This window comes from Coturnix japonica, chromosome 1, assembly GCF_001577835.2.
Source record: "Coturnix japonica isolate 7356 chromosome 1, Coturnix japonica 2.1, whole genome shotgun sequence".
In the NCBI taxonomy this organism is placed as follows: Eukaryota; Metazoa; Chordata; class Aves; order Galliformes; family Phasianidae; genus Coturnix; species Coturnix japonica.
This window is the reverse complement of record NC_029516.1, coordinates 69,171,683-69,198,247: the sequence shown is the minus strand read 5'-3', so window position 1 is coordinate 69,198,247 and position 26,565 is coordinate 69,171,683. Positions and strand designations below refer to the sequence as shown.

Below are 26,565 nucleotides of genomic sequence, written 5' to 3'. Positions count from 1 at the left end.
TTAGAACTGAGTGTGAACGTTTATCTATCTTAAGAAATACTTGTCTTAAAAAGCCAGGAGGTGAGAAAACAGAACTTAAGGAAGGTGAAACTCTGTAGGTCTTCCTAATCTGATTCAAGGATGTGACTAAAATGGAAGTGAAACTGAGGGCAAAGAAACCTTCTGCAGTTGCTGTTGTCTTTTTCAGTCAAAATTTTACTCTTAATACTGAAGATCTTGTGTGTGGCTTTTTTTTTTTTTGTTTGAGGCAAAAGGGATTTGGTCATGTCATCTAACCTTGGTAGAGCTCCAAAAGAATTGATTCTGGCTGTGCTGCTGCTTATGTATTACACCTGTGGACTAGGTGAATGTTTAAGAAAATGAACTGTATAGGATTAGTCACTGTGTCACTGCTTTTTCCTGTATCAGCAGTTTTAACTGTTGTACAGTTAGCACTGCAAGGAAGGTAGTCAGTACTACGTGTAGTAGGGTAAAAATGTTTTTGCCTTTCCTTTCCGTGAAGGGTCTTTTGGCTGCCTTATCCATGCTTTTACTACCTTAGAAAGTAATGCTCTTCTCTGTTTCTACCTAGAAGGTTTTCCTGGGAAGCCTAAGGTTAGAAGTTCAACCCAATGCGGTTATTGGTCTCAAGTCGGTCAGGGATGTCCTTCAAGATGCATAATCATGTAGGGATATTGCATACCATGGGGAAAAAAGAGCTTGAGAGAATAGGATGTATTCACAGAAGTAGTTCTGTAAAGAAACAAGTATCTGAAGTCAATAAAAACTGAAGTTCGCTAATAAACCATTTTTTCCCCCCCCAAATGACCAGGATTTCTATTTTCATTTTCACACTTTAGAGGTAGTTTATACTATAGTACACCTAGAAGTTATTTCAATAATCCATTCACCTCTGTGCCTTCTACATTCATTGTACAGTATCATTCTGTTCAAGTGAAACAGTTAGTATTGGCTGTCCTTGTTAGCACAGCAATCTTGCACCTGATAAGCACTGCTCAGACATCCAAAAGTAAGGATTTAGATAGAATCTTAACCAGAGCTTTTATAAGTCTGTATCTTTTAAACTGTTGTCCCATCTTTTTTCCAATAAAGTGATGATAGCAGAGGGTGTTAGAGTTAGGTACTGTGGTTATGCTGCGGCTGGACTTGATCTTCAAGGTCTTTTCCAACCTGGGTAATTCTGTGATTCTATGATTCTATGATAAAGTAGTATCTTCATTTAATAAAATTTGCCTTAACGAATGAGACAAAGTTGTTAGGTACATCTTTGTGTATTTAGTAGTTTTAAAATGTTTCAAGGTGCCTTATCACCTGTTTAGGTCAGTTCCCATTCTACTGAGGACAGAATAGAATTGCTTTCTGGCATGGGAAAGGGAGATGAGAAGGCAGAGATTGAGGAAGTAATTCCATGAGTCATTAATGTTGCACCTTCATTTCTAGCCAACGATCACTTGGAAGTAGAGAAGAACCCTTAGCTTTGCATAGAAAAATATTTGTGGCTATGTGAACAGAAGCTTGTTTTCTCAGAATTCTTGCATCGTGAAGAAAATGTGGTGCAAACTGAATCATAAAGTGTGCTTAGATTTAATCATAACATAGCCCGCCTTAGGCTGTGCCGCAGACAATATTGGAAGGCAATCTGTTGAGTATTTGCATCCAATTCCAATGAAAAAATGTGAGAAGAAAATTCTCAAAAGTAGAATTGATAGTTCCACATTTAATAATCCCTTTGTCCCACTTCAGACGAATTCAGCTGCCTTTGGACTTTGAACACAGAATATATAGCAAAACACTGTCACTGTCTGTGAATAGCCGAGACAGTCCATGCTGTCAGCCATAAAACTGAAATTAAAGAGGTAATAATTCTGATCCTGAGTGGAAGATAACTATTGTTATTGGTGATTGTGGCATTTTGCAAATGGCATCTGTCCTGAGGCTTACATTTTTTGAAGCCCCAAAAGGCGGCTTGTTGGAGGAAAACTAAAGTAAGGGCTGTTTCAGAATGTTGACTACATGCTTGACTGGAAAAGTTGAGGCCATTTTTTCTTGGAACTACAAATCAGCACCTACAGGTGTAATTGCAGTGATTATCATATGCTGAAAGTCTCATCATAGGTGTGTAAAAAATGTTCTAGAAGGGCTCTTTTTAAGTCTAATATGACTGGAGATTTTGTCTTGTAAAGTTTAAGGTGTAATGAAACCTCCTATCAGATCTGGAGCTGTTATGTCTGCTATTCTCACAAAATTCCTTCTCCGAGATATTCCTTCAGGTAACTCGTACTCAGTGTCAGTCATTGTAAATGCTTGAGCTGAGAAACACTTAAATGATTTTTGAAGTTGGAATGTACTGTTTGGTAAAGATTCTTGAAGATGATCCTATGCTAAAATGAAGAGTAGAATCCTTGTCTGATTTCAGTAGCTGTGAGGACAAGGGATAATTCCTGTTTGTGAAGAACATGTAACTGAAATAAGTGCATGGATGAACCGATCTGATATGGGTTTTTTTTTGTTTTGTTTTTTATTTTGTAGAAATTAATTTTAAAGATAATTTTACATGTTGCCATGAATTGAAGTATCACTTCTTGAGAACTGACCTTCCTTATAGAAGGAAATACTAGATGCAGCTCTAAACTAAGCTTCTTTTTCTTCTACCACAGTACTTCCAAGTTGTTTGATAGTTGCTACTGCAGGTGGCAGGCTGTAGCCAGATCTGTTCTAGTTTCTACTGTATTAACTAGCTTTTGAACACATGCAATCTTTAGCCAGAAAGCAAATGAGAGTAATTTCAGTTTTTCCTGAAAGTTGAATACCTGATATATATGGTAAACAACATTGTTGTGAGTTACAAGCTATTCTTATGAGTGGATTGTTGCTCCAGAGCAGTGTGTTAGAATCCTCTGGAAACTTTGGGTACTGCTCAAACTGCAGTCTAAGAATCACTTTTGATCAACAAGAAGATAAATATTTTAGTAAATCTAATACATATTTTATACAATCAGTATTAACAGACAAAGCTATAATTAGTGTTTAAGATTGCATTGGATTACACACCCTCCATCCACCCACTCTAAGGTATAGAAATATAAAATTAGAGGGAAGGACTTCTATATTCATTTCCACTTTCATACTGTCTATAATGCTGTTTGATAGCACACTCCAAAGGCTTTCACTGCCATTTCTAAAAGATAAGACGAAAATTTCTCACTGTTAGATTTGCACTCAAACACAATAAACTTTTTCTAGTGTTAAGGCAGTATAAGTTAACATGCATGAAGTGTCTGGAATTAAGTGCTGATCTTTGTTTGTATTTAATATTTAAAACACATGAGGCTTGTGGTTTTGTTTTTGTTTTTTTTTCTCCTCCAAAGGTGGAAGTGAAAGCCTTTCAGAGTGTGTTATCGAACAGTGTTTAGGCAATGGGAAAGTGTGATAGAGTACAACAGTCTTTCCCCTCTTTATTTCTGTGCTTTTAAGGTTTGGGTTGGATGTGTATATCCTGATGCAGTCTTGATTGTCACTAAGTATAGTTTTTGTTTGTTAATTTCCTAGTTTGTATACAGCTTTGCTGTACTTCAGTGGATAGCTTCCCCAGTCAGGGAGAAGGGGAACTACATCTTCCGGGGAATCAGAAGGAGAACTGCACAACTGAAGCTAAATCCTGACTGTCGACCCTTCTGAAGGGTATGAAAGGCTATCAGATGCCTCAGAAAATGTTGTCTAACTTCGCAAGCTGTTGAAAAGCTATGAAAGGCAGTACACCAGGTACAATCTTCCGTATCTGACAGTGAAGACATCATAGGAGTTCTTTCCTGTTGACAGGTTAAAATACTTATCACTTCTTTTTCTTATGTGCCTTGAATTCTGACATGAACACTTGAAACATGGAGTGTGGCTGTGCATGGTAGCATCTGGATCTGTGCCATATATTCCTGTAGTTTCCTGTCCTTGCTGAAATGTGATGTGGGGAAGTGTAGCAAATACTACCTTATCTGTCTGTTTTATAGACTGAATGAAATGCATTTTTACCGATATGGTGAAGATGAAAGCTGAGAAGTGTTAGAAATTGTCTTTAAAGGCCATGGTAAGGCTGGGGCCTTGGAAAGGGAGTAGTGTAGTTAACGTACAATGTTTACAGTGTCAGACTATCAAGTTATTTAAGTATAAAATATGTTGCTCCATGCCATAGTTTGCACCAGTGGTCTAAAATCTTTGTGCCTTTTTGTCAGGAACAAGGTATGGTATTGTTGAGAATGTCATATTTGTCTGGAGACTAGCAAAACTCAAAGATGAAAGATGATTACATTTGTGTTTTATTAACAGTCTACTTTAGGCTTTTGTGTATGGTAAATCCATATATCGTACCATATGGATAGCAGCAGAGCTAGACTATCCCTTTCATTCATTTATTCTCTCTGAAGACCTCAGCAGTTCATGTTACTGTATTTCTTGTAGAGGAGACTCAAAGCTGCAGACACCTCAACACCGTAATGTTCATTATATTGCAGGTTCTTCCTGAGAACAGGTAGCAGCCTTATGTAAACAATCTAGAAGTTTACTTTATAAACAATTTGGAGTGTGTGGGCTTACTGGCTGTGTAAACGACATAAGAGTCTGTTAGAACTGAGATCTCAAGTGTTTCCTGGATCACAAATTACCGTGAAACCCCTACAAACTGAAATTTCCAGCCTGAAGGAGGAGGATATAGGACTAGGATTATGCTCACAGTTGCCAGATATAGTGCTGACTGCAATTTCTGAATTGCTTAAGTTACTGACCCAGCTTGCAGGAGCAGGAAATCACTGTCACAGTGTAAGAGTTGTTTGCTTTCACATGCATGTGCTGAATCATGGGTAGACACTTGCATACTATATGTGTATTTTTGCATACCATATGTGATTTATTGGAACTCAAATGAAGAGGAGAAAATTCAGTTAGTGTTGTCTAGTTCATGTACTGACTTGTAATACACGACTGCTGAAGAGTAGCTCCCTTACTGGCTATAAAGTAGTTAGATTTGACACTGATTCAGATGTAATAGAACTTAAAACACAATATTATCAAGTGAAGAAAGATGATTAGAAGGAATGAAATGGATGGAATGTTTCTAAGGTGAGCAGTTATTGGAAGTTTGCAGTACAGGAATGCCATCTTTGAAAAAACAAAAGACACAACAGAACTCTTCCAAAGTGAGGGCCAGTTTTGTTGAAGGGCTGAGTATTACAACTCAATTTCAAATGGAATTCCTTATTCCAGTTGTAGTATAAATCTTCAGTGTTTCACTGTGTGTGCATCCATCTTCAGGAGAGATTTAGGTCATGGACATTAAGGAAGACCATAAAGTGTCAGTTTGATTCTGTGAAGAACAACTACACAGACTAAGGGATAAGTAGAGGGAATTGCTATAGGGTGCTGTAGAAACATGAGTGGCATCGTTACTGAAGTCCCTTAACAGTTCATTTTACTTAAAATATATACTGAGCTTGAACTCTTTTTTTTATATTCACCACATTACTTCAGTTTTCAGCACACTTCCATATCAGACGCAGACTCTGGTAAGAAGGGAAAAAATGATTTAACACTTTTAAAATCTTTGCTTGTAGGATCTTATCCTACTGCACTCCTTCAGGATTTTGCTCTGCCTGAGGTGTGCTTTTCTTCAAGAGGAAAATCTATTTCAGTATTTCAGTATTTCTCTGTTATCATGTAAACAAATGTACTTGAGAGGAATGTGTGACCTACTTCTAGAATAAGCGTTGTTTCCATGTAAAATGTCAGAGTTAGGAATCCTTGTGTATTCTAGTTCAAGAATAACCACTGTAGGAAAGGCTGAGACATGGGCTTTGAAATAATAGATGCTGCAAGCACTTTTAGTACTTTATTTTTTCCATCACACTGAAGCTTATGCTCTTTAAGTATTTCCTTCAAAATATGCTATTGTAGACTCCAGGGAAGTTGCTTTTTGATCAGTGAAGCCAGGAGATACACCTGAGAGAGAGTTATGAAACCCTTCTTTGGGGTTTCTTACATTCCATTATTAGTGTCTATTACTGTACTTGCAGAAGCTGGAGTTTGGCAGCAGGGTTGTGTAGACTGTAGTTCTCAGTACCTTTATCAGTGCAAAAAATGGAAAAGGATTTATGTTCAAACTTCTCACTCTTAGAAGGCCTTTTCCTCCAAACCTAAAACAAATATGAAACCTTTCATTGCTAGCAAACAGGCAAATGTAAAAGAGCTTTCTGTTATCAAGCTCCTTTAAGTTGTGTTTTGCGATGGTTGTCAAACTGGTACACTGTTTTTACATGGAGCCCATAGGTTGCTTTTACAGAAGCATGCATTCTATGAAAGGGAGACTGTTGATGGAACTGTTGATAAAACTCGTGCACCTGTGGATTTGCAAGTTAATGCAGCATGGATGCCCAGATAAACAGGAAGGGTAAAAGAAGGAGAACTGTCCGTAGCTTTATGTTGGATGCAGTGTGTTCTGCTGTATGGAACTCCTTGCAATGAATCTCTTTGGCTTTGAATTTGGTGTTACCAGTTCTGTGATGATATGCTTACAAAAGAGTTGTTTGAAAATGTTCCCTAAGCTCGTGATCCTTGTACTGATCCTTGGGAAAGTGTTTCAGATCTTTATCATGGGTATAGTACTGAAGTAGTTTCATTTGGCTCTTACTGCAGAATGTCCTTTCCAGAAGTTACTAGGAATGTTGAGCTGCTAAATACTTATTTGACTTGTATGAGTTTGACAGGCTGTGCAGTTAAGCATTTTATCAAACAATCTGTAGCTTTGTCTTTATACCAGGAAGGAACATGCTGCCATTCGGTTGCTTTATGGAATTCTTAGTTCTTAAAATACATTCTCTCTTTGTCCTGTTGTCTAATCAAGTCAAAATAGAGTGTCATACTCTTATAGGCGTATGAAGTCTTTTTTTCTGTTTAGGGAGTCCTAATGACTTAGTGGTTTGCTGACTTAATAGCTGAGTGGTTCACTGTCTGGAAAGTAAGGGAAATATGGCGTTCTCTTGCTGTCAGAATATAATTAAGTGGCCCATTTGATATGAAGTTTCACCTTATCTGTTCAATTTGGAATAATCATTTAACCCAGTGATAATTTGAGTTTTGAATTTAAAGCTATAAACTGATTTTTGCCCATTGAGAAGTTTGCTTCATTGTTTAATGTGCGGTTCTGAGCATAGACATGAAATGAGCCAGCACAAGGAATTTGTTTCTAATTCTAATTATAACCCTGATGTGTCATTTCTTTTTTGCAGACAGTCATTGATGCTCATATCTTTCCAGCTCTTATAAATATTTTGCAAACGGCCGAGTTTCGAACAAGGAAGGAAGCAGCTTGGGCAATCACAAATGCAACGTCTGGAGGCTCTGCTGAACAGATCAAGTATGGAACAATACAGATATTTCAGTGCAGTTGGGTGAACAAGTGCTTATTCAAGGAACCAAATTAGTAATCTAGAGGCTGGATAACTTTTCTGTAAGGAGTCAGTACAGTTCTGACAGGCGCTGTGTACAATTGTGCACCTCCAGTATTTGTCTACAGAGATGTCATTCTTGGATTGAGTTGTGAATGAGCCTGTATAGAGAGAAATCACGTGGGAATTTAATATTTTATTTCATTAATTGAACCAATTCTCTTATGTGGAAAAATTAAAATTTAAACTTATTTCACAGCTGTCATTTCTGAATGGAATAAAATACGTTAACAGACTGGAGAGGAACAGTTCAGAGACCTACTGCCAGGCCACTGAGACTAGGGCATCATGTGCATTGTTCTTTCTGTTTCTTATACTAATATACTACGCTTACATGCAATTTTGTTTGTAGTAAATACTTAATGTTACAAATCATATTTCATTTCAATCATAGTCCATATTAATAATATTCATTTAAAACTTATAGGTAAAGTAAGATTTGTATAAATATAATCTAGAAAATTAAATTATACATAAAGAAATAAATAAAATAGGCAGATGACGTATAGGATATTTTCAATGCTTTAGCAGAATTAGTAAGGTACAAATAGCTGTCTGTAGTTTTTCTGTTTCTCTGATTAAGTTGATATTTTTTTCTGTTTTGGTGCTTAGTCCTTCACACTAAATGCTTAAATATTATCTGCTGTAACTTCACACAGAACCTGATTAATCGTTTGTAATGTTTTTCAGATATTTAGTAGAATTGGGATGCATCAAACCACTCTGCGACCTCCTTACCGTAATGGATTCAAAGATAGTGCAAGTAGCACTGAGTGGGCTGGAGAACATCTTGAGGCTTGGAGAGCAGGAATCCAAGCGCAGCGGCACCGGCATTAATCCTTACTGCGCTCTTATTGAGGAGGCATATGGTATGAGCAAAACATCTGTGGATGGCAGGTCTTAAAGCAATAACCATGGATCCATTAGACTTTCAGTAGACCAGATTGAATTGATTTCCTTATCACTGTTAATAAGTTTTCATCTACCGATGTACTTCATAATTTACTTTCTTTTTTTGTAGCTTGAGACAGTGGATGCAGGTGGTCTTTCCTGTCTTTTTCATGCCGAGTATCATTCAGCCTGTAGTACGTTCCCTCCACAGCAGATAAACTTCAGGAGCTCTGTTCTGCTGCACAGTTTTCAGGCCTATCTTTTCCCACTCTGCTGCCCTGTAGAATTCTGCCAGCAGCATTAACTTCCTGGTTTGCCTTTGTTTTGCTATGGTTGCAGTATTTAATGCAGTCATTTCATCCAGATTCTGAGGTACTGCTCCTCTTTTAGGTTAGTTTTCTTGTTAAAAGGCCTGAGTTTGTATGGCCATAAAGGTGTGTCTATGTCATGTCAGTTCAGTTATGTTATATGTTGTATGTGTGCCAGATGCACAGTAAAAACCAGTTAGTTTTAAATGTCTCTATGGAATAAAATAATTGAAGTTTCTGGAAGATTCTGACTGACAGATTCCAGGTGAATTTGAGTATTCGTTCTGTTAACAGCAGCTGAAATTGGTAGACTTAAGGACCCATGAGATTCCTTCTCTTCTGGATCATTTAGACTCAGAGGTTGTTCCCTCTTGTTTCTAGGTCTATACAGTAGAGAGGCAAAGCACGAATTCCCTGTTGGTGTATGCATACACTCTTTTGGCACAGATACAGCTGGCCACGGAGATATGTGATTAGTTAGCCACCTAACGGCACAAAAATGTCCAGATCTCTTTCTTTGATTGATGGAATGTGATGTTTAAAACAGACTGAATACGATCATTGGTCGTAATGCTTCACCAAGCTGTAACTTTTGCGTATTTCTTTTCCGTGCAGGCCTCGACAAGATTGAATTCCTCCAGAGCCACGAGAATCAAGAGATTTATCAGAAGGCATTTGATCTGATTGAGCACTACTTTGGAACAGAGGATGAAGATAGTAGCATCGCCCCACAGGTGGATCTCAGCCAGCAGCAGTACATCTTCCAGCAGTGTGAGGCTCCCATGGAAGGCTTCCAGCTCTGAGGTGCCTCCGTGCTGTGTGCTCCTCTACCTAGCCAATCCTGTTGTTGAGCCACAAGCCACCTGTGGAGTGATTCTCTCAGTGTTTTCCATAACCCTGTTTGCGCTCATTTGCTTGCCTTGTGCACATTCTCTGGAAAACTTTTGGCTCTCTGTGGCAGGATGCCCCCTTCTTGGCAAGGGGTTGCCGGAATCACACTTCTTCTCTAGAATCTGAACCTCTCCGCTGTCATCTTCGTGAGGTTGAGGCACATTTCTATACTTTGAGATATTCCCTACTCCTATTACAAGAAAAGTATCCCACCTCCACTAGCCCCCCGCACTCCTGGCATCCAAGGTAAGGCTGCCTTTCTCATGTATTTACTGCAGTGTGTGCCTGCAGTTCCAGGGAGACTTTCAGACTTTCTGAGAATGTGGCTGAATTCACTTCCCATACTTTTCTCTGGAGGCCTCTTTGGATCGCTGTGTGAGATGTGTTAAATCTTCATATGGAATGTATCTCCTTCGCTGTATGTGCCAGCTGGAGCTATTGGAATATAGGTCATTACAAATAATGGAATAAGTCTTTTATCTCCTGCAACAACAAGCTCCAATGGGTGTGTTTTCTGGCTCTTAAGAATACTGAACACACATGGTCCTACCCCTTCTCAACACTGAGCTCTCAATGTGGACTGCAGACCGTTGTGGAGATCTGCATACCTTCTCAGTCTTTCCATCCACAAAAAGGGACCTGTGAATAGGTCACTCCTACCAACCTCCCCAGACATGACTTTTTGAAACAGCTTTTAGAATGGAGAAACTACCCTCATTTTGCTTGCCAGCACAGTATAATCCGGCCAGGCCTACCTTAAAATCCAGCCCTTCCTGACTGCGTGCTACGAAGTCTGGTCCTCAGTAGTAGAGTTATGGCTGAAAAATTTCTATCTGCCTCTTTACATTTTTACACAGCTTGACTTGAACTGAGTTCTGAAATGTTACCTTCTGAACACAAAATCTTAATTTGTAAAACTTAGCACAAGGAGTGTTAGACCTCCTTTTCATTTTCACAAGACAAGAGCTTCCTTTCCAACTCTCCCAACAGAGTCCTACTGCTCAAGCCTCGTATTTAAGAACTAAAATGACACCATGCTCAAAGGATGGTTAATATTACACCCAGATCCACCTGGCCCTTTCATTTCATTATTCCTTCTGCTGTTTATGGGACTTCAGGTGAGCTAGCATGGAATGCTTGGTTCCTACAGGTGACATCTATAAGGCATTGCTGACTGCATGACAGCTGTCATCCCACAGCTGTAGACTGCCTTGCTAGCAGCATGTTCTTGGCTCTGCAGTCTGCTTGGATCACAGACATCTGATGCAAAGGCCGGCCACTTCTCACTGAGTTCAGCTGACATCGACACCGAACTCTTCAGAAAGGGGGAGATGCCATGTGATTGTAAGTGGCAGTTCCATTTCTGTACAGGCAATGGATTCTCCAGCCTATCTGCCCCCTCACCCCCCAGCAATGGGCTGTGTTCTTTCAAGCCATTTGGAACATTTGTAACAACACGCATTTGTCCAGCGTAAACATTTCAAAAACGCCTCTGACACCTGCAGCGTCGTGTACCTGTGGTAAATGTTAGCGGCAGAACTGTCTGCAAGATCCTCCTTACGACTCCTCTCAGTGACAAGCCACTGCAAAAGCAAAACCAGCCCACTGTATACAGGATAATACGAATATATAAATCGCTTGTCCAAGTGCTGAAAGAAGCTAGGCGAAGGCCTGAACACATCAACTCTGTGTCATCGTTATTTAAATACAATCTTTGGTTCTGTCTGTGCTTCAGGATGGAGACTGACCCATGTGGCTGCTGCAGAAGCCACCTACTGCCTCCCTAGCTAAGCCAGTTGGCCTCCCCCTTCCCTCTCCCAGTTATTTTCTAGTGCTGCTTTGTGCTGAAGGAACATTTAGTTTACTGCACTTGATCTGTAAATGAACTTTGATTCTTTGTAATCTTAGGGGGTTGAATTTGGTGATTAATTTAAAAAACGAAAGAAACCCTCAATGTTGCCTTTACATCACACATAAATAACTGTGTTTCTCTTTTCTTGAAGGGTGATAGAAGCACTGATTAGTAGCAAAATCTTGTTTTAGCTTTTGGATTTTTTTGTGCTGGATTTTTTTACGTGTAAATTTCCAATAACATGTCATTTCTATAAGATTTGTTTAAAATCATTTACCTCTTATTGGATGGTATAAAAAAAATGCTACATATTTTGTAAACAAATCTGAGCGAAGTGTGTGTGCATATATTCTGTATATTCATATATGTATATTCTGTGTATATATACACTTGTGTGTATATATACATATATACACACACACGTGTATATATATATACACACACACACGTATGTGTGTATATATATACATATCTATATATCTATATATATAAGTGTTTTCTCTTCCAGGCTAGTGAAAACAATGTGGTGCATTGGCGTTTCCCTCCCCTGCCCCCAAGAGAAAAATGACAATTGCCTCGAAATGAGCGAATTAAAACTGAGTCCATTTAAGCTGAATGGTGTGCCTTCCTGTGTAAGGAGCCTAGCCAGTGTTTGTTACTTTTGCAGTGGATATGTGAGTTCAGAGCAGATAAGTATCAATCTTTCAACTTGGTATGCTTATTTGAAGTGACAGGCTTGGTTGACACAGGTAATATTGTTGTTGTATATACTTACACTGTGTAAAGCATTTGACTGGTACTGCGTTATATTTTGACTGAGAACTAAAACAATACGGAAGTCAACGTGGCACACATTAAATGGATTAAAATGTGGCTAACTCATAGGTCTCAATTTGATTTGAAACGGTGCTCAATAGAATGTATTTGCATCAGGATCTTCCAGCAACCAGTTCTTGTCTTTGCTCTATTTAGTCTTACTAACGACTTGAAAAGAAACGAGATTTCTAACAAAGGCTGCAAATTACACGAGTTACGGAAGGGAGAATTGACTTGTGCATGATGAAAGGAAGAGCCTACTGATACAGACTAATCAGAACTACCTGGTAAACCAAGGGCAATCCAAATGTTTGTATTTTGATAGAGGCAAATGCGTGGTGTAACATACCCATCTAATAAATAACATTCAGGCCACATGTCAAGGACTCTGTTTTGGAGATTAAGTGCTTCTGAAAAAATGTGAGGATCTTTTTACGTTACCACTCGACCATTGATTGCCTGGCATGATTCTGGGTGGCTAACGTAATTCTCATAGGTATAAACAAGAGACCTGTGAGTAGAATGGGGAAAATACATCAACTTCATATTCAGCTTCATTGAAACTCTTTTTTACAGGAACCTTCTCAGTGTTGCTGTAAGCACTTGAAAGAAGGATGAGACAGTGAGACGTATCTGGAACAGGTATAGTTAAAAGGTGCACGGTGTAGGATTAGTAATTTTACTTCTTGGAATGAGAAGTAAATGATGTTTCAGACTAAGGCACAGGGGAGGGAGAAAATTAAATGTTGTTCTAACTAATTAATATGTTGTTTATCATCAGGAAGTGTTACAACAGCATAGGCCAAAGCTATGACCTCATCAGTTCAATGTTGCTGCTCTGGTGTGTTGCTTTCCAAGATCTATATACAGAAATAGATGATACCTGCTGCTAGATAGAGTGCATTCAGCAGTGCTTATTGAAAGTGGAATGCTTCTGAGAGATGCGTAGTTCTAGGTTCTGTCATCACCAAGCATAAATCAAATCACAGGTTTTTCTCCAGGCATTATTTCAGGTTGCTGTGCTCCTTTTATTCAGTGTTAGCACAGGCACCTGTATGCTTAGTAGCGTGACAAGGAACCAAAGCTGTCACGAAAGATCTATTCACGTTACTGCAGTGGATTAAGCATTACTTCCTCTAGGTATTAACTGAATGGAAAATACGTGTGAGCCTGCTCTGCCTCATGGTAGCAAAATATTCACAAACTACATCTGTCAAACAAGCCTCTTCTGTTTCTGGAGTCCCTGGGGACCAGTTAACAGGCAGTCCTTGGAAAATACATCTGAACAGCCACAGTGACCCCAATCTGGAACTGGAAGAAGGAAAAAATACTGGTCTCCAACTCCATTGTTAAAAAAAAAACAAACCCACAACTACATCAGAAAACATGGTTCTTATTTACAGCACATTGTTTCTGTGGAATGCTATTTCACTATCATTGTCTCTCCTCTTCTTAGGCGAGAATATTTGGGACCTAGAGTAAGTAAGCAAGCTTTCCAGTGACTTCTGAATCATTTTGACAGTGTTAATGTAGTGCAATTACTCTCAAGTCAAGGACTTGCCTAATAACTGGGAGCCTGTAAATACCGAATACATATTTTTCCTGAAGGGAGCTGGAGTGGTCAGTGATAGTGGACAACTGAAGTAATGAGTCGTTATACAGTTAGTGAATGAAATAAAGTTACAGGAATTGAGAAAGGGTTTGGAGGAAAGGTACCAGGAAGGAAACATTGTTTTTAATGATTACAGGATAATGCATTCATTCTTGAACACGAGTACTGAGCACAAAATACATGAAACTCGCTGAAAAGGAGCTGAATGGGACTTTAGCTATTCTTCCTCCATTCGTGGCTTCTTCCTTTTCTCCTCTAAGGTTTAGCAGATGTGCTCTGAGAAGCTTCTTCCCTCCATTGAGCTTTCTTCTCCAAATTAATGCTTGTAAGAGATTCGTGCCTTTTTATTGCCTACAAAATAAGGACAAAGCATGAGTAGAAAGCGTCACCTAAAGGACCACGCAGATGAATTGCTTACAAGATATCTTGCCTATCCTCACCAAGGCAATAACTGGAAAAGAGAGGGTTAAAATTGAGCATCCAGATAATTTTAGTTTCAACTCATTTCTCTGGGAACAAGTTAAGCCCTTCTGTTAATAGCCCAAGCAGATGTATTCTGTGCTTATGGTCAGTATTTAGTTCTAATCTCATCTTCAGAAGTACTGCAAACAAAAAATTAAATATAATAGACTACAGCTGCTGTGAAAACTGAGGTCCCAAAGGAGTTGTCCTCTTTTCCAGTGTTCGTGTTCATACTCTGAGAGAAGAACTTATGGGAATTGTTAGTCTTTGATTTCTTCTGCTGACACCAAGGAGAAACCTTTCCACTGATTCATCTCAGTGCTGCATCCTTTTGTATTTTGAGAAGTGAATGCAGACAAGTAGAAGTGTTAGCACTTCAATGATTTACAGGGCTGGCATTGAGACTCAGTTTTAAAGTCATTACCTAAAAATGTTGTCAACGGAAAGAAGAGTGAAACATTGTAATCAGCAGAATGGCTTTAGGGAAAGGCAGCCTAGGAGTAGAGAGAGGATGGTTGCTCAGTGTCTACAGCACTTGGGGGCTTTCCTATTAAATATTCAGCTTTTTCAATTAAACAATAATTGAAAAAAAATAAATGTACTATTAAGAGTAAAAGGAGACTTTTCTAATGCAATTAAAGAGCACAGAATTAGTGCTTGCCCTACCTCACCACTGTTTAAAGACTTTGACAATTCTCAGTCTGGGTGAAGAAATGCTCCTATTTGCTGTTGCAGTGCATAGAGGGGTACAGTGATTTGTAATAGTTTGCCACGCGATTAACTGCATGGATCCTTTTGGACCAAGGAACATTTACCCATCTACCAGATTAACAACAGAAAACTACTTTTCCTTTCAAACTCTTGCAGCCTGTCAGCAAAACTGAGGAGTTAAAGCAGCGCAAGATAAGATTAAGTATTTTGCTGGGGTGGGAAGGCCATGGGAGAAAAAGACTGCTTTAGTACATACAGTCTAACAGTGATATCACCCTTTTCTGGCCTGGGAATTAATCAGTGAGCATTACTTTCTGGGGAACTGGAAGGACAAACAGCTCTAAGAATCCAAAGGAGGAACTGAGGAATTTATGTTAAGATGCGTTTGTACTCACCAGCCAAAAATTTACACTTACCTGCTTCCCTCTGATCACCATCACTATGCACCCCACTATTGTCAAGGCGATCATTACGTAGCTGAACTTCACCCGCAGTGTGGTCTGTGCTGCTCGGATTGCGTCAAGCCTCAAGAAGTAATAAAAGAACAGACTCGTTACTGGAAGATCATTCTACCAAATCTTAATTACAGGAAATGGAAAGTTTGTATTATGAGAAGGACCAATGAAGTGTAACACATCCTTTCCATACTAACCATCGACCTGCTCCTATATATTTAACTCTTCTTGCAGAACTTAGAGTGGATGATTCCCTTCTTAAGGAAGTCTAATATGCTCACTGATTAAATTTAGCATACTATGAAATTATAGGTGAATTGAAAAGCATCAACATTATGGCACAAAATAATTATATCCAAAGACTAACATAGATAATGGAATTAACAGGACTGGGATACTAACACTTTACACTAACATGACTGAATGTGGAATCCTGCATCATGTTTTAACCCATGACGTGAGGATGGTTTGACATGGTAAGTCATGTAGGACATAAAAACTGAAAAGCTTTTGGTCTTTCCTTTGGAGGGGAGTACAAGAGTGGTTTGATCACCATTGCAGAGTACTGAGCTGAAGAAAAAGCTCATGCTAGTATTTGCAAAGATCTTTTTTGATTGGATGAATAAAAATTAATGGACGTGATGTCTTACTAATGAAACAACTGACAGACACTGGTCATCCCTTCAGGAAAAATCTAAATGATTTACATCTAAATCAGCTCAGCAATCCAGAATTCTCCAGGTCACGTAACCTCATCTACAAGATGATACAATTACAGCAGCTGTAGAAACCCATTTTCCTTCAGAAAAGGTATTTTGGATTTGCATTCAGATAACTTATTCCTGTGCAGGCAATGGCACTTTCTCAGCTTTGAAACTGGCACTTACGAGACGACCTCCGGTATATCCTCTGGCTTCTTGAAATGACCTGCCCACAGCAAACATTTCTTCTCCCACTCTGTAGGCTTGTGTCCAGGCACCCGCAAAACAGGCCGACCTACAATAAAAGCAGCCAACCGGCCAAAAAAGACAATCAGAAAAGCTGAATCCCTAACTGGTTAGATTGAGTAATGCAGAATTTTATGTACAATTCCTAGCGTTGGTTACAGAACAAAAAGGTTATCGCATGGTCAGATTAATAAACCTCTGAACATGGATTAAACTGAGGGTTGATTAGATGGGAAAGCCAAATCTCGTTCACAATCTCTCTTCTGCAGCTCTAAATTTGCATCTAAGCTTCCTAAACTGTGACATTAGAGCCTTCCTACTACTTTTGCGTTAGTTGAAAGAAAACAAATGGAACTGCTATAGAAAAGCCAACATCCTGTTCCGTAGCATCAAAGAATTTTAAGCTTTCCGGGGAGTCAGGAATGTTTTATTTGTAGGTATTTGTCTAAACAACCAGGTGATCATAAGCAAAGACCAGATCCTTAATTTTCATCTCAGGCTTTCAACCTCCATAAACAAAATGCTCAAAATCACAGAATCACCAAGGTTGGAAAAGACCTACAAGATCACCCAGTCCAACCATCCACCCATCGCCAATAGCTCTCACTGAACCATGGCCCTCAACACAACATCCAAACGTTCCTTGAACATCTCCAGGGTCGGTGCCTCCACCACCTCCCTGGGCAGCCCATTCCACTGCCTGACCATCTTTCAGATAAGGAAAGGAACAGAGAGCAACACAAAAGAGTTATTATGTCACTGTACAAAAACACAACTCTGAAAAGCGTGTGAAACAGTGGGCCTTTGTCTCAAAAACAGTCAAATTTCCTAAGGGCGATCACAGGTGTGGAGCAGCTGCCATAGAACAAACACTGTATGACACCAAAACCCATCAACTTGGAAAAGCACCAACTGAGTTCCCCTCCGGCACAACAGAGGGCACCAGCACTGTAAGTGATGCTGTGAACGTGGGCCACAATGGCACCGCTTTGGAGAGAGCACTGAATGAAGAACAGAGGAAAAACAGCATATGACAGATTCAAAAACAAATATAAGGAGTAGATACTTTCTCACAGTGCTGTTGAACTGAAGAATCCCTTCCCAGAGGATGTGGGTGCTAAAAATAGTTTCAACCTCAGAATACTTCACAAATTTACAGAACAAAAATCCAACAAGGACCATTAAACACCAAGACTCTGTCTCTGGGAAGCAGCGTAGGGAACACTCCCCCTCAGATCCTTGCTATGCATCACCATTCCTTTTAGTCCCTACAAAAACACAAGGGTCACCCCCTTTATTATCCATTACTGGAGACATAACGATGTTAAAGAGATTCTTGATCTTACCCCGGTACAGATGAGGGGTTTTTCATTGCTTCACACCTGTACACTCCTTTGATCCAGCGTCAACAACTCAAGGAGGGGACCAGTAACAAGAAACAGCAAGAAACGTAGCATGGCCTTTATCACAAGCTCACCTCTTGGCTGAACTGGACTTTCCTCCTGGGGCTTGCTGCAGAGCCTCCTGCTCACCTTCGGCCCCACTCCCCGACTCATCCTCAGAAAGCAGGGAATGTTTCTTTCCAGCAGCTTCACAGCCTTCTCTGAAGAGCAAGCAGAGGAAACACAACGGGTAGGTCTAACTCAGAAGGTGAAGCAGTGAGGAGGTTGGCTTTTAGGTAGGAGGTTGTTCCCCCCCCCCCCCCCGCACAGCCCCAAGAGAAAACAAGAACAGTAGGTACAAATCTACTGCTATGAAAGAAACTACAGATATAATAATCCGTGAAATCTAATAAAGATGACTGCACGAACCATCCGAATCTAATAAAGAAATTAAAGTCAATTTTACAAATCCTAAAATATATCACTCGAGTTTAAGCATATATAGAGTAACAAGAGTGAGCGATCACAGCCCACGAGCGGGTTCTCCTGCAGAAGACATAACATCACGTCAAGGAACCTATCTACTCGGACACAGGCGAGAAAGCAAAACAAAACAAAAAACTGGAAGATAAAAGGGTACTTAAAATAAATTGCCCTTAAGGGTACTTGAAATAAATTCAAGCAGCGTTCAAGGTCTTCAGATGATCAGCAACAACGAGGCACTGCAGCCCGTTCCTTTCCCGTCTGTGTCTCAGCCCGGAGGCCCCTCACCTCCCGTGCTGCGGGGCCGCGCCGGGTCCAGGACCCCTCGGAGGCTCCGAGCTCCACATTACGCGTCCCCCGGCCCAAAGGGAGGACGGACGGACAGACACCCACTCAGCCCTGGCAGCTCGGCTCCCCACCACTCACCCGCTCGGCCCCACATGCCGCCGCTCTCGGCCCAGCCCTGCACAGCTCCCCTCAATGTCACCGCTCCGCAGCGCTCCGCCCCGGCCCGGCGATTGGAGGGGGGCGGCGGGAGGCCCGTTCTCCCCGCGGCTCGACGGCGACCTCCGGCAGCTCCAGCCCCACTCCAACCCCAGGCAGGGCCCGCCCGGCCCCGCTTGGCCCCGCCTTTCCCCCCCGATTGGCCGCCGCTTCGCCCTCGGCCTTTCCAGTATGGCGGCGCCCAGCAGCGGGGTGAGCTGCGAGGACTTCGCTGAGTTCCAGGTAGCGCCGCTGACGGGATCGCGCTGCGGGGCGGCGGGGCCGAGCCCGGGGCGCTGTGCGGGGCTGCGGGCTGCTGTGAGCTGCGGTACTGCGAGACCGCCCGGCCGCTGTGCCCTCGGGGCCCCCCTTCCTTGTCCCGTCCGCCCGCCCGCCCTTCGGTAGCACCCTCACCGTGCACATGGGGGCTCCGGCCTTCCCTGCCTCGCAGCCGGGAGCAGGATGAGCTGCCCCAGCGCTGCCCTGCCCGCCGGGAGAGCCTGTGCCATAGGGCTCGTAGCTAAACGTGACCGGGCTGCACAGCTTCATGGAGTAAGGCTGCGTGTGGGAGCCCGTGGGCTGCTCCAAGTGTGGTGGCTCAGCTCGGTCTGTGGGCGCTGCTCTCAATACTATGAGTCCTCCTAGAGGCCTGCTGCTTCCACATGGAGCAGGTTGGGGCTGCAGCCTTCCTGATCCTTGAGGTCCCTTCCAACCCAGGTCATTCTGTGATTCTGTGGGCTCTGCAGGACAATTCTCTTGGGTAAAACAGTTTGTTTTTGAAATTTGTTTTTATTTAATGCAGGAGTTGCTCAGGGTGATGAGGACGATCGATGACAGAATCGTCCATGAATTAAACACTACAATTCCTACAGCCTCCTTTGTAGGGAAAGTTGACGCCAGCCAGACATGTAAAGAGCTCTATGAGTCCGTAAGTGTCTGTTCCTTTAACTTCTGCTCACCTATGGAGATTTTCCAGTGCGTGGTGCCCACTAAAGTGCTCAAAAATACTTGCTTGTATGTCATCTGCATGCGTATCTTTAACTTTTACCATCAGACCAAGTTAGTACCTACTGCTTAAAGCAGTGTTGCTTCTAACATATGGATTATGGAGACAAAGGGAGTTCTGTAGGCACAACAATACTTTGATTCAATAAAGTTTCTTTAATTTGATGTCTGACCTACTTGTGACTTTCCCTCTTCCCACTTAGCTGATGGAAGCTCACACCAGCCGAGAGAGAATCATCAAAAACTGCATTGCTCAGACTTCCAGTGTAGTGAAAACTCTCAGAGAAGAGAGGGAAAAGGCACAGGATGATGTAGCGTTATTAAAGCAACTCAGGAAAGAGCAGACAAAGGTGAGTGGTGGAGATCTTGAGAGGTCACTTAGATGGGGGTTGTCTTCCAGTATGGAAAGATCTCCTTGGTGGAGAGAACCTGAAGGGGATGCTGACTTCACAGAATGCAATTTTTTGTGTTGGAAGGGATCTTTAAAAGGCCATCTAGTCCAAATCACCTGCAATGAACAGAGATATCTACAACTCAGTCAGGGCGATGTCCACCCTGATTTCCAGTGTCTCCGGGGTCGGGGCATCTCTGGACAACCTGTTGTAGTGCTTTATCACTCATTGCAAAAAAAGATTTTCCTTGTATCCAGTCTAAGTCTGCCCTCTTGTAGTTTGAAATCATTTCCTCTTGTCCTGCTACAACAGATGCTGCTGAAGAGTCTGTTCCCTTCTTTCTTATAGCCCCCTTTAGATACTGAAAGGCCACCCTTCACCAGGCTGAACAACCCCAGTTTAGGCAGTGGAACTCAGGCAGTGTTGCCTCTGTTCTTATCGGCTGGATTTGTGAGAACCATAAGAACAGAACAGAACTGCTTTTATCCTGTATATGGCACGTCTTCTGAAATTCCACTACCGAGATGTACTTTAAACTTTGCTGACAAACGTCTCTTAGAAGGACGTAACTATTTACTCTCTTCAACATGTCTGGAGGTTTCTTTTGCCTTTTTGAGTTCTTGTGAAAAATAGTGCGACTGCAGATGGTGGCTGTAGGTGCCGAGGTACGATCACTAGAAGATAATGAAGTGTTCTTTACATTTATCTCTTGTACCATACAGCTGTGCTGCCTTAAAGCCATCCTTCTTCACCATTAGCCTGAGAAGCATCTTATTCGTTGTATTAATCAAGGTTCCTGTCCACTTTGAGGAGCTGCCAGGAAGCTTTGAATTCCAGTTAAGCAATTTTTGTTGTTGTTGTTGTTAGTATTTAGTTTAGCTTGTGTGAGAGGGACTTCTGGATTTGCACAAGGGATTGTAATGTGCAGAGCCCCAGCCTCGTAGCCTCTGGATGAAAGGTGTTCTTCACCAGAGGTGAGCTAGATGGCATAGCAGAGGTTTGAAAGAGCATTTCTTTCCAGAGCAGTGATATGCATTTGAACTTCCTGGAGGGATGACTGGAACTCAAGGGGTGAGTGTCCATCGTTTGATATTTCCAGGCGTTGAATGAACTATTTGACATTCGCTTTTGGAGAAGTGCTCTGATGCCAACTCATATTTGAAGAACCAAGTGTCAGGCAAGTGGTTTTGCCCTTAAAGTCTTAACTTTCAGAACTTAAAATGAGCATCCACCCATTACTTCTGTACTCAGCTCTAGTGAGGCTGCACCTTGAGTACGATGTTCTGTTTTGGCTCCCTCGCTATGAGAGAGACATTGAGTCTCTGGAGCATGTCCAGGGAAGGACAATGAAACTGGTGAAGGATCTGGAACACAGGTCTTAAGAAGAGAGGCTGAGGGAACTGGGACTTTTTAGTCTGGAGAAGAGGAGCCTCAGTGGAGAGAGAAGCTCTCCACAGCTACCTGAGAGGAGGTTGTAGTGAGGTGGGGCTCAGCCTCTTCCCCCACGTGACTAGCGACAGAATGAGAAGGAATGGCCTCAAGTTGTGCTAGGGGATGCTCAGCTTGGGTGCTAGGAGAAATTCCTCCCAAAGAGTGGTCAGGCACTGGAATGGGCTGTCCAGGAAGGTGGTTGAGTCACCATCCTTGGAGGTGTTCAAGGAACACGTAGCTGTTGTACTAAGGGCCGTAGTTTAGTGGGGAAATGTTGGTGATAGGTGGATGGTTGGACTGGGTGATCTTGGAGGTCTTGAATTGATTGATTCAGTGATACTTTGGGAAAGCTAGTATGATAGCTTAGAATTTTCTGCAAGTTTTGTTTGCAGTCAGTTCTTTAAATCACTTTGTTTCTGAGCTTATCACTAAAACCAACGAGAAGGTTGCAGTGATGTTTAATAACTACAGGTTATCATCCATAATTGGTGAACATCTCAGAAATCCTTCAGTCAAGTGACCTCAAATTTACACTTCCCCCCCCACCCCCTCCCTTTTTCCTTTCCTTCTCCAGGAGTTCAGTTTTGTTGTTGGTTCTGTTTTTTAGGTAATTTCTCTTGACAGCGCATTTCCTATTTTAAGACTATGCCTTTCAAATACATTTTTATTTGCTTTCAATACAGATCTATTTTACTCTTTATTATTTGTGCTTCTCTCATACTGCTAGTGATACAAACTGGGGGACTTCCTATAAAATTATACCTTCTTGATCTTAATTCTAAATCAGAAATCTATGATTTTCCCCTAATTCTGTTGCTAACTATCTTGTTTGACTCCAGTAATATGTGAGTGGAAGACTGAGAACTCAAGGCTACAAAGCTAAGCACAGCACTGCTATCCCTGGTGCTGAGTGCTATTCAACCACAAGTAATATTTGTCTGTGGAAACATTAAGGCTGATCAGTTCATTCTATCAAATCCTGACAGGAGATATTTAAGACTGAATTAATAACCAGTAGTAACTTGTGCCCCTTGCAGACTTCCTTAACCTGCCCAAAATATTGGCTGAATGGAAGGACCAGGCTTTCAGGATGATTAAGTTCAGTTTGCACCTGGTACTGGGTTTTTCTCACAGAAGTTGCAGAGGTAGCGAGTACTGATGGCTGCAAGGAACATCTTGACAATAACCTCTTTGTTTGTCTGTTATTTTTTTACAGTTGAAATTGATGCAGTCGGAGCTGAATGTTGAAGAAGTGGTAAATGACAGAAGCTGGAAGGTAATTCATCATTTTAGAAAGCAATGTAGCTCTGTGCCATGGGTTTGTGCTGTCCTGCCCTAGAGCTGTGGGACAAATGCTTATGAGGCAGGTTAACTAGGAACAGTGTGGGCAGTGCTTGGGCAAGTGTTTCAGGTCAGTCATTTCAGGGCTTTCAGTCAGATTTCAGGGCTTTTCAGAGGCACTGTTAAGGAAAGAAATGAGGCTGATCTAGTAGGGAAGAAGGACTGTAGAATGCTCCCCACATAGATCCCCTTCTCAGCCCTACTCAGTGGCTAGGGACTTGGTAAGCATGTCTGTTCTGCAGGCCTGGATGGATGATCCCAGTGTGCAGGGCAGTCCTGCTGTTGCTTTCTGGTGTCGCCTTCTGGATCTATGGCTCCAGATGCTTTACTCCTTTCTTAATCTCAGCTTTAGAATTTGAGACCTAGGTTTGTTTCATCAGGGTAAATGGAATAAACTTAATGTCTTCTGTGTTCTTGGAGGTCATCACCATAATAGAGCCTGATGGAGGCTAAATGAATGTTTACATGTTTTCCCACTCAGTCTCTGTACTGTTTGGAAAAGCTTATAATGCCCTTAATTAATTAGTCATGCCCTTAAGCTTAATTAATTTTGAGCTAGCTTGAATATGACTAAGAAATACCATAACTTTAACAACACCAGTGGCAAACATTTCATTGGAGCAGCACTGTTGATTTTACTTTAAAAGGGGGCGGACTTAGCACTAGTACCACTGATTTCCTGTAGCTACATTAAGCTTGTGTTAGTGACAGAAGTGCCTGACTTTTCCTGGGAGCTGGGAATGTTTAGTTGAGAAGCAGTGAGGTACTCACATGGTGCAGAGAGGTTTTAGTTTGCAAGTGTTTAGTGAAGGACTTAGAGAGAAATGTCTGCCTGGGTTTTATTTCCAACTCTACTGTCACCTCCCTCTAAGGCTGAAAAAGTACCTTATGGATTGATCTTCCATGGGCTTCAGAGTTGCTGCCAGTGGCTTAGTAATTGCTGTTGCCTTGGTTTGGTGCTAGGTGGTGCTCGTGCCACTTCTCAGGACATGCCCTGGTCAAAGTTTGGTGCTAAAAGTGTAAATAATTAAATTCCTTGATAACAGCACTGACAACTTTTTGGGCCTACGTGTTTTGCTTTTGATTTAGACTGCTGTACTTGACATAGTCGTGCTTACTGGCCCTTGTTAGGGTAAGCAGACTGCTTGCTGAGCTCTGCAGCTCGAGCTCAATTAAGTGATCTTCAGTCTCTAGTTCCATGCTCCAAATTCTACCCAGAGAAGGTGACAAGGGTAAGTAGGGTGAGAGCAGCGTGTTCATTGCATGGAATGCTGGCAGAAGCAGCACCTGCAGCCAAATAACAGAAACTATGGGCATGGCTTCCAAGAGCACTTGCACCTCTTTTTAGCTTTTGCCACCAAGTACAATGCATTTGCTCAGGAAAGAGAAGAATCTAGTGCCCAGATTGAAATGTCGCAGTGAACTTCACAGAACGCAGCTGGTCAGGATCTTGTCACTGATCATTTCTCTCCTTCTTTAAAACAATAACAAAACTTCTCCTACCAACCAATGAGCCAGAAAGTTCAGTGTATTTGATGTAGACAGAGCGCAAGGATGATAAGCGCCTTATCTGAGGGGGAGTATGTTAGTGCTGTGCAGTTCCCCAGCACTGAGATGTGCACTTTGGATTTAGTAAAGCCAGGAGAGAAAGCAAATGGAGACGGATGTGCTGGTAAGTGCCATTCATTGATACCATAACACTGGGTGCCTTGAGCTGGGTGTGGCACAAGGAAGCAGTTAACAGAAGTCTGAAGACTCTGACAAAGCCTGATTTGCTTTTGCTCTTCTGTTTTGGTGTTTCAGGTATTTAATGAGCGTTGCCGAATTCATTACAAGCCTCCGAAGAGTCAATGATGTGAAGTACTTTCCATCAAGGTGGTCCACAATCATGAGATCCAAACTGGAAAGAGACATTGGGCGAGCCATACTTGGACCTTGCAGAACCAGGACAACCAGTCTTGCTTTATTTTGGACCTACCTAGCTGGAATCTCAAGGTTTAAATAATTCTCCTGTAATTAAGAGAAAACAACTCCTCTTTTGTACAAAATATGTGAACAAATGAGTTTTATAGTATTAAAATAATTTTCAAATGGAATGCAAAAATGGCATCTTTCTTGAACTACTCAGGCTGCAGATGTTGTAGAGGGGAAGGCAGAGTAATGAGAACAAGCAACAAAGGAAGGAACAAAATCCCAGCTCAGAACAGGGAGGATGGGGTTCTCCTAGAACCAGCGCGTGGTAAATGATCAGTGAGCCTGCGTGGTCTTTGTTACAAAGGTCTGGATTTTGCTTTTAACAAAGATCTTAGTGTTGATTGAAAGCGCTTTGTGTTGGAGCTGAAGGTACATGTTTGAACAGCATCCAGGAAGCTGACGGTTAACTCTTCAGTGTCTGTATTCCATCCATTCTTAGGAGCCCTTAAAATTAGTTATTTAGGTGAGCTGTATCTGAGTGGAGGGAATGGCAGCATGTGCCTGATGCTGCTGAAGCTGGTCACAGTGTTGTGTTTAGAAAGCTTTAAATGCAACACCCGTGTGGTGAGGCAGCAGTGGAAACATCATGTAAAACAGGGTAAATGTAAGGAAAATGAAATTGCTGTAATCATACATCTAGTTTTTACTGTGTTTGGATGTCTGTCTGTCAGATAACAAGGTCCACTTGGTTAGCAGCTCTTCTGTTACAGACTAGTAGTAGGGCTTGAACTACCATTGAACAAAGCCATAAAATGCAGATTCCATCTTGCAAACACTTTGGAATTCAGTTATGCCACTAAAATGGCTGTGAACTCTTGTGTCCTTAAAAGCTTTGCAGGTAGAAACCAAGTGCTGCTCAGGACTGTGGGCCAAGTTGCTGGTAACTTAATTTCCACGGGAGGTGCTCCACTGATCAGATAGTGAGAGCAAATGGTTTGGATTCCTCTAATACTGGGTCTTAATGTAAGGTCCTGAAAGCTTTGTTCTCTTCAGAGTCTCAATTTAGAACTGCAGTTCATTTAAGCCACTTGTACAATGTGAACTACTGCCAGTGTGTATGGAGGTGGCATCAATTCCTCTGAAGAATTAATTGCTGTTCTACTGTAACCATTCATTTAAATACAGAGCCAAGAAAGTAGATTTGAATAAGCCTTTATGTGGAAAAACTTCTGAAACCCAAGAAACCTTCTAAGTCCCAAATGCCCCTCTCTTCAAGTGTTTACAGTTTATTTACAGAGGGTTGAAAGCTGAGTTACTCCATTTGGTTTACTCTGAGTGCAGAGGAATATCATACAGTGTATTGCAAATCACATGGATCACAGGCTGTTTGAATATGGCTGTTGGAACTTGCTGGAACTAAGGTGAGCACTTGGAATTGCATGTCATGCTCTGGGGCATGGGGAAGGAGGAAAAGGCTTTGCTGTCTTAAAGAATCAGAATTGTTTGAGTTGGGAGGGACCTTTAAAGGTCATCAAGTCCAACTCCCCTGCAGTGAGCAGGGATGATACCTACAGCTACATCAGGTTGCTCAGAGCCCCATCCAGCCTGACCTTGAATGTCCCCAAAGACAGGTGTTGCAAGCCAAAGTGGCTTATGGTTTGTTACACCAATCACAGCCCTCCAAGTTAAGACTCAGAAA

General features: G+C 41.6%; 3 protein-coding genes across 3 annotated transcripts in view; 2 read left to right on the top strand and 1 right to left on the bottom strand.

The window, feature by feature from the left end:
* KPNA1 (karyopherin subunit alpha 1) overlaps positions 1 to 12,625 on the top strand; it is a 42,500-nt gene extending 29,875 nt beyond the window's left edge. Inside the window, exons 12-14 of the mRNA XM_015873477.2 lie at positions 7,272 to 7,399; positions 8,181 to 8,359; positions 9,305 to 12,625. Coding sequence (XP_015728963.1) covers positions 7,272 to 7,399; positions 8,181 to 8,359; positions 9,305 to 9,492 — 495 coding nt within the window. The 3' untranslated portion in view covers positions 9,493 to 12,625. The remainder of the gene's footprint in view (positions 1 to 7,271; positions 7,400 to 8,180; positions 8,360 to 9,304) is intronic.
* A 1,000-nt stretch (positions 12,626 to 13,625) lies between these two features.
* Positions 13,626 to 18,862, bottom strand: FAM162A (family with sequence similarity 162 member A). Its single transcript, XM_015873508.1, has 5 exons — positions 18,727 to 18,862; positions 17,913 to 18,038; positions 16,376 to 16,484; positions 15,450 to 15,558; positions 13,626 to 14,211 (listed from the first exon to the last, which is right to left on the bottom strand). The coding sequence occupies exons 1-5, from the start codon at positions 18,740 to 18,742 to the stop codon at positions 14,116 to 14,118; spliced, it is 456 nt and encodes a 151-aa protein (XP_015728994.1). The 5' UTR covers positions 18,743 to 18,862; the 3' UTR covers positions 13,626 to 14,115.
* CCDC58 (coiled-coil domain containing 58) lies at positions 18,758 to 25,056 on the top strand. The gene is made up of 5 exons (XM_015873541.2): positions 18,758 to 19,026; positions 19,586 to 19,711; positions 19,992 to 20,138; positions 22,828 to 22,887; positions 24,756 to 25,056. Exons 1-5 carry the CDS (start codon positions 18,781 to 18,783, stop codon positions 24,804 to 24,806), a joined length of 630 nt encoding a protein of 209 aa, XP_015729027.1. The 5' UTR covers positions 18,758 to 18,780; the 3' UTR covers positions 24,807 to 25,056.
* Positions 25,057 to 26,565: the final 1,509 nt, after the last annotated feature.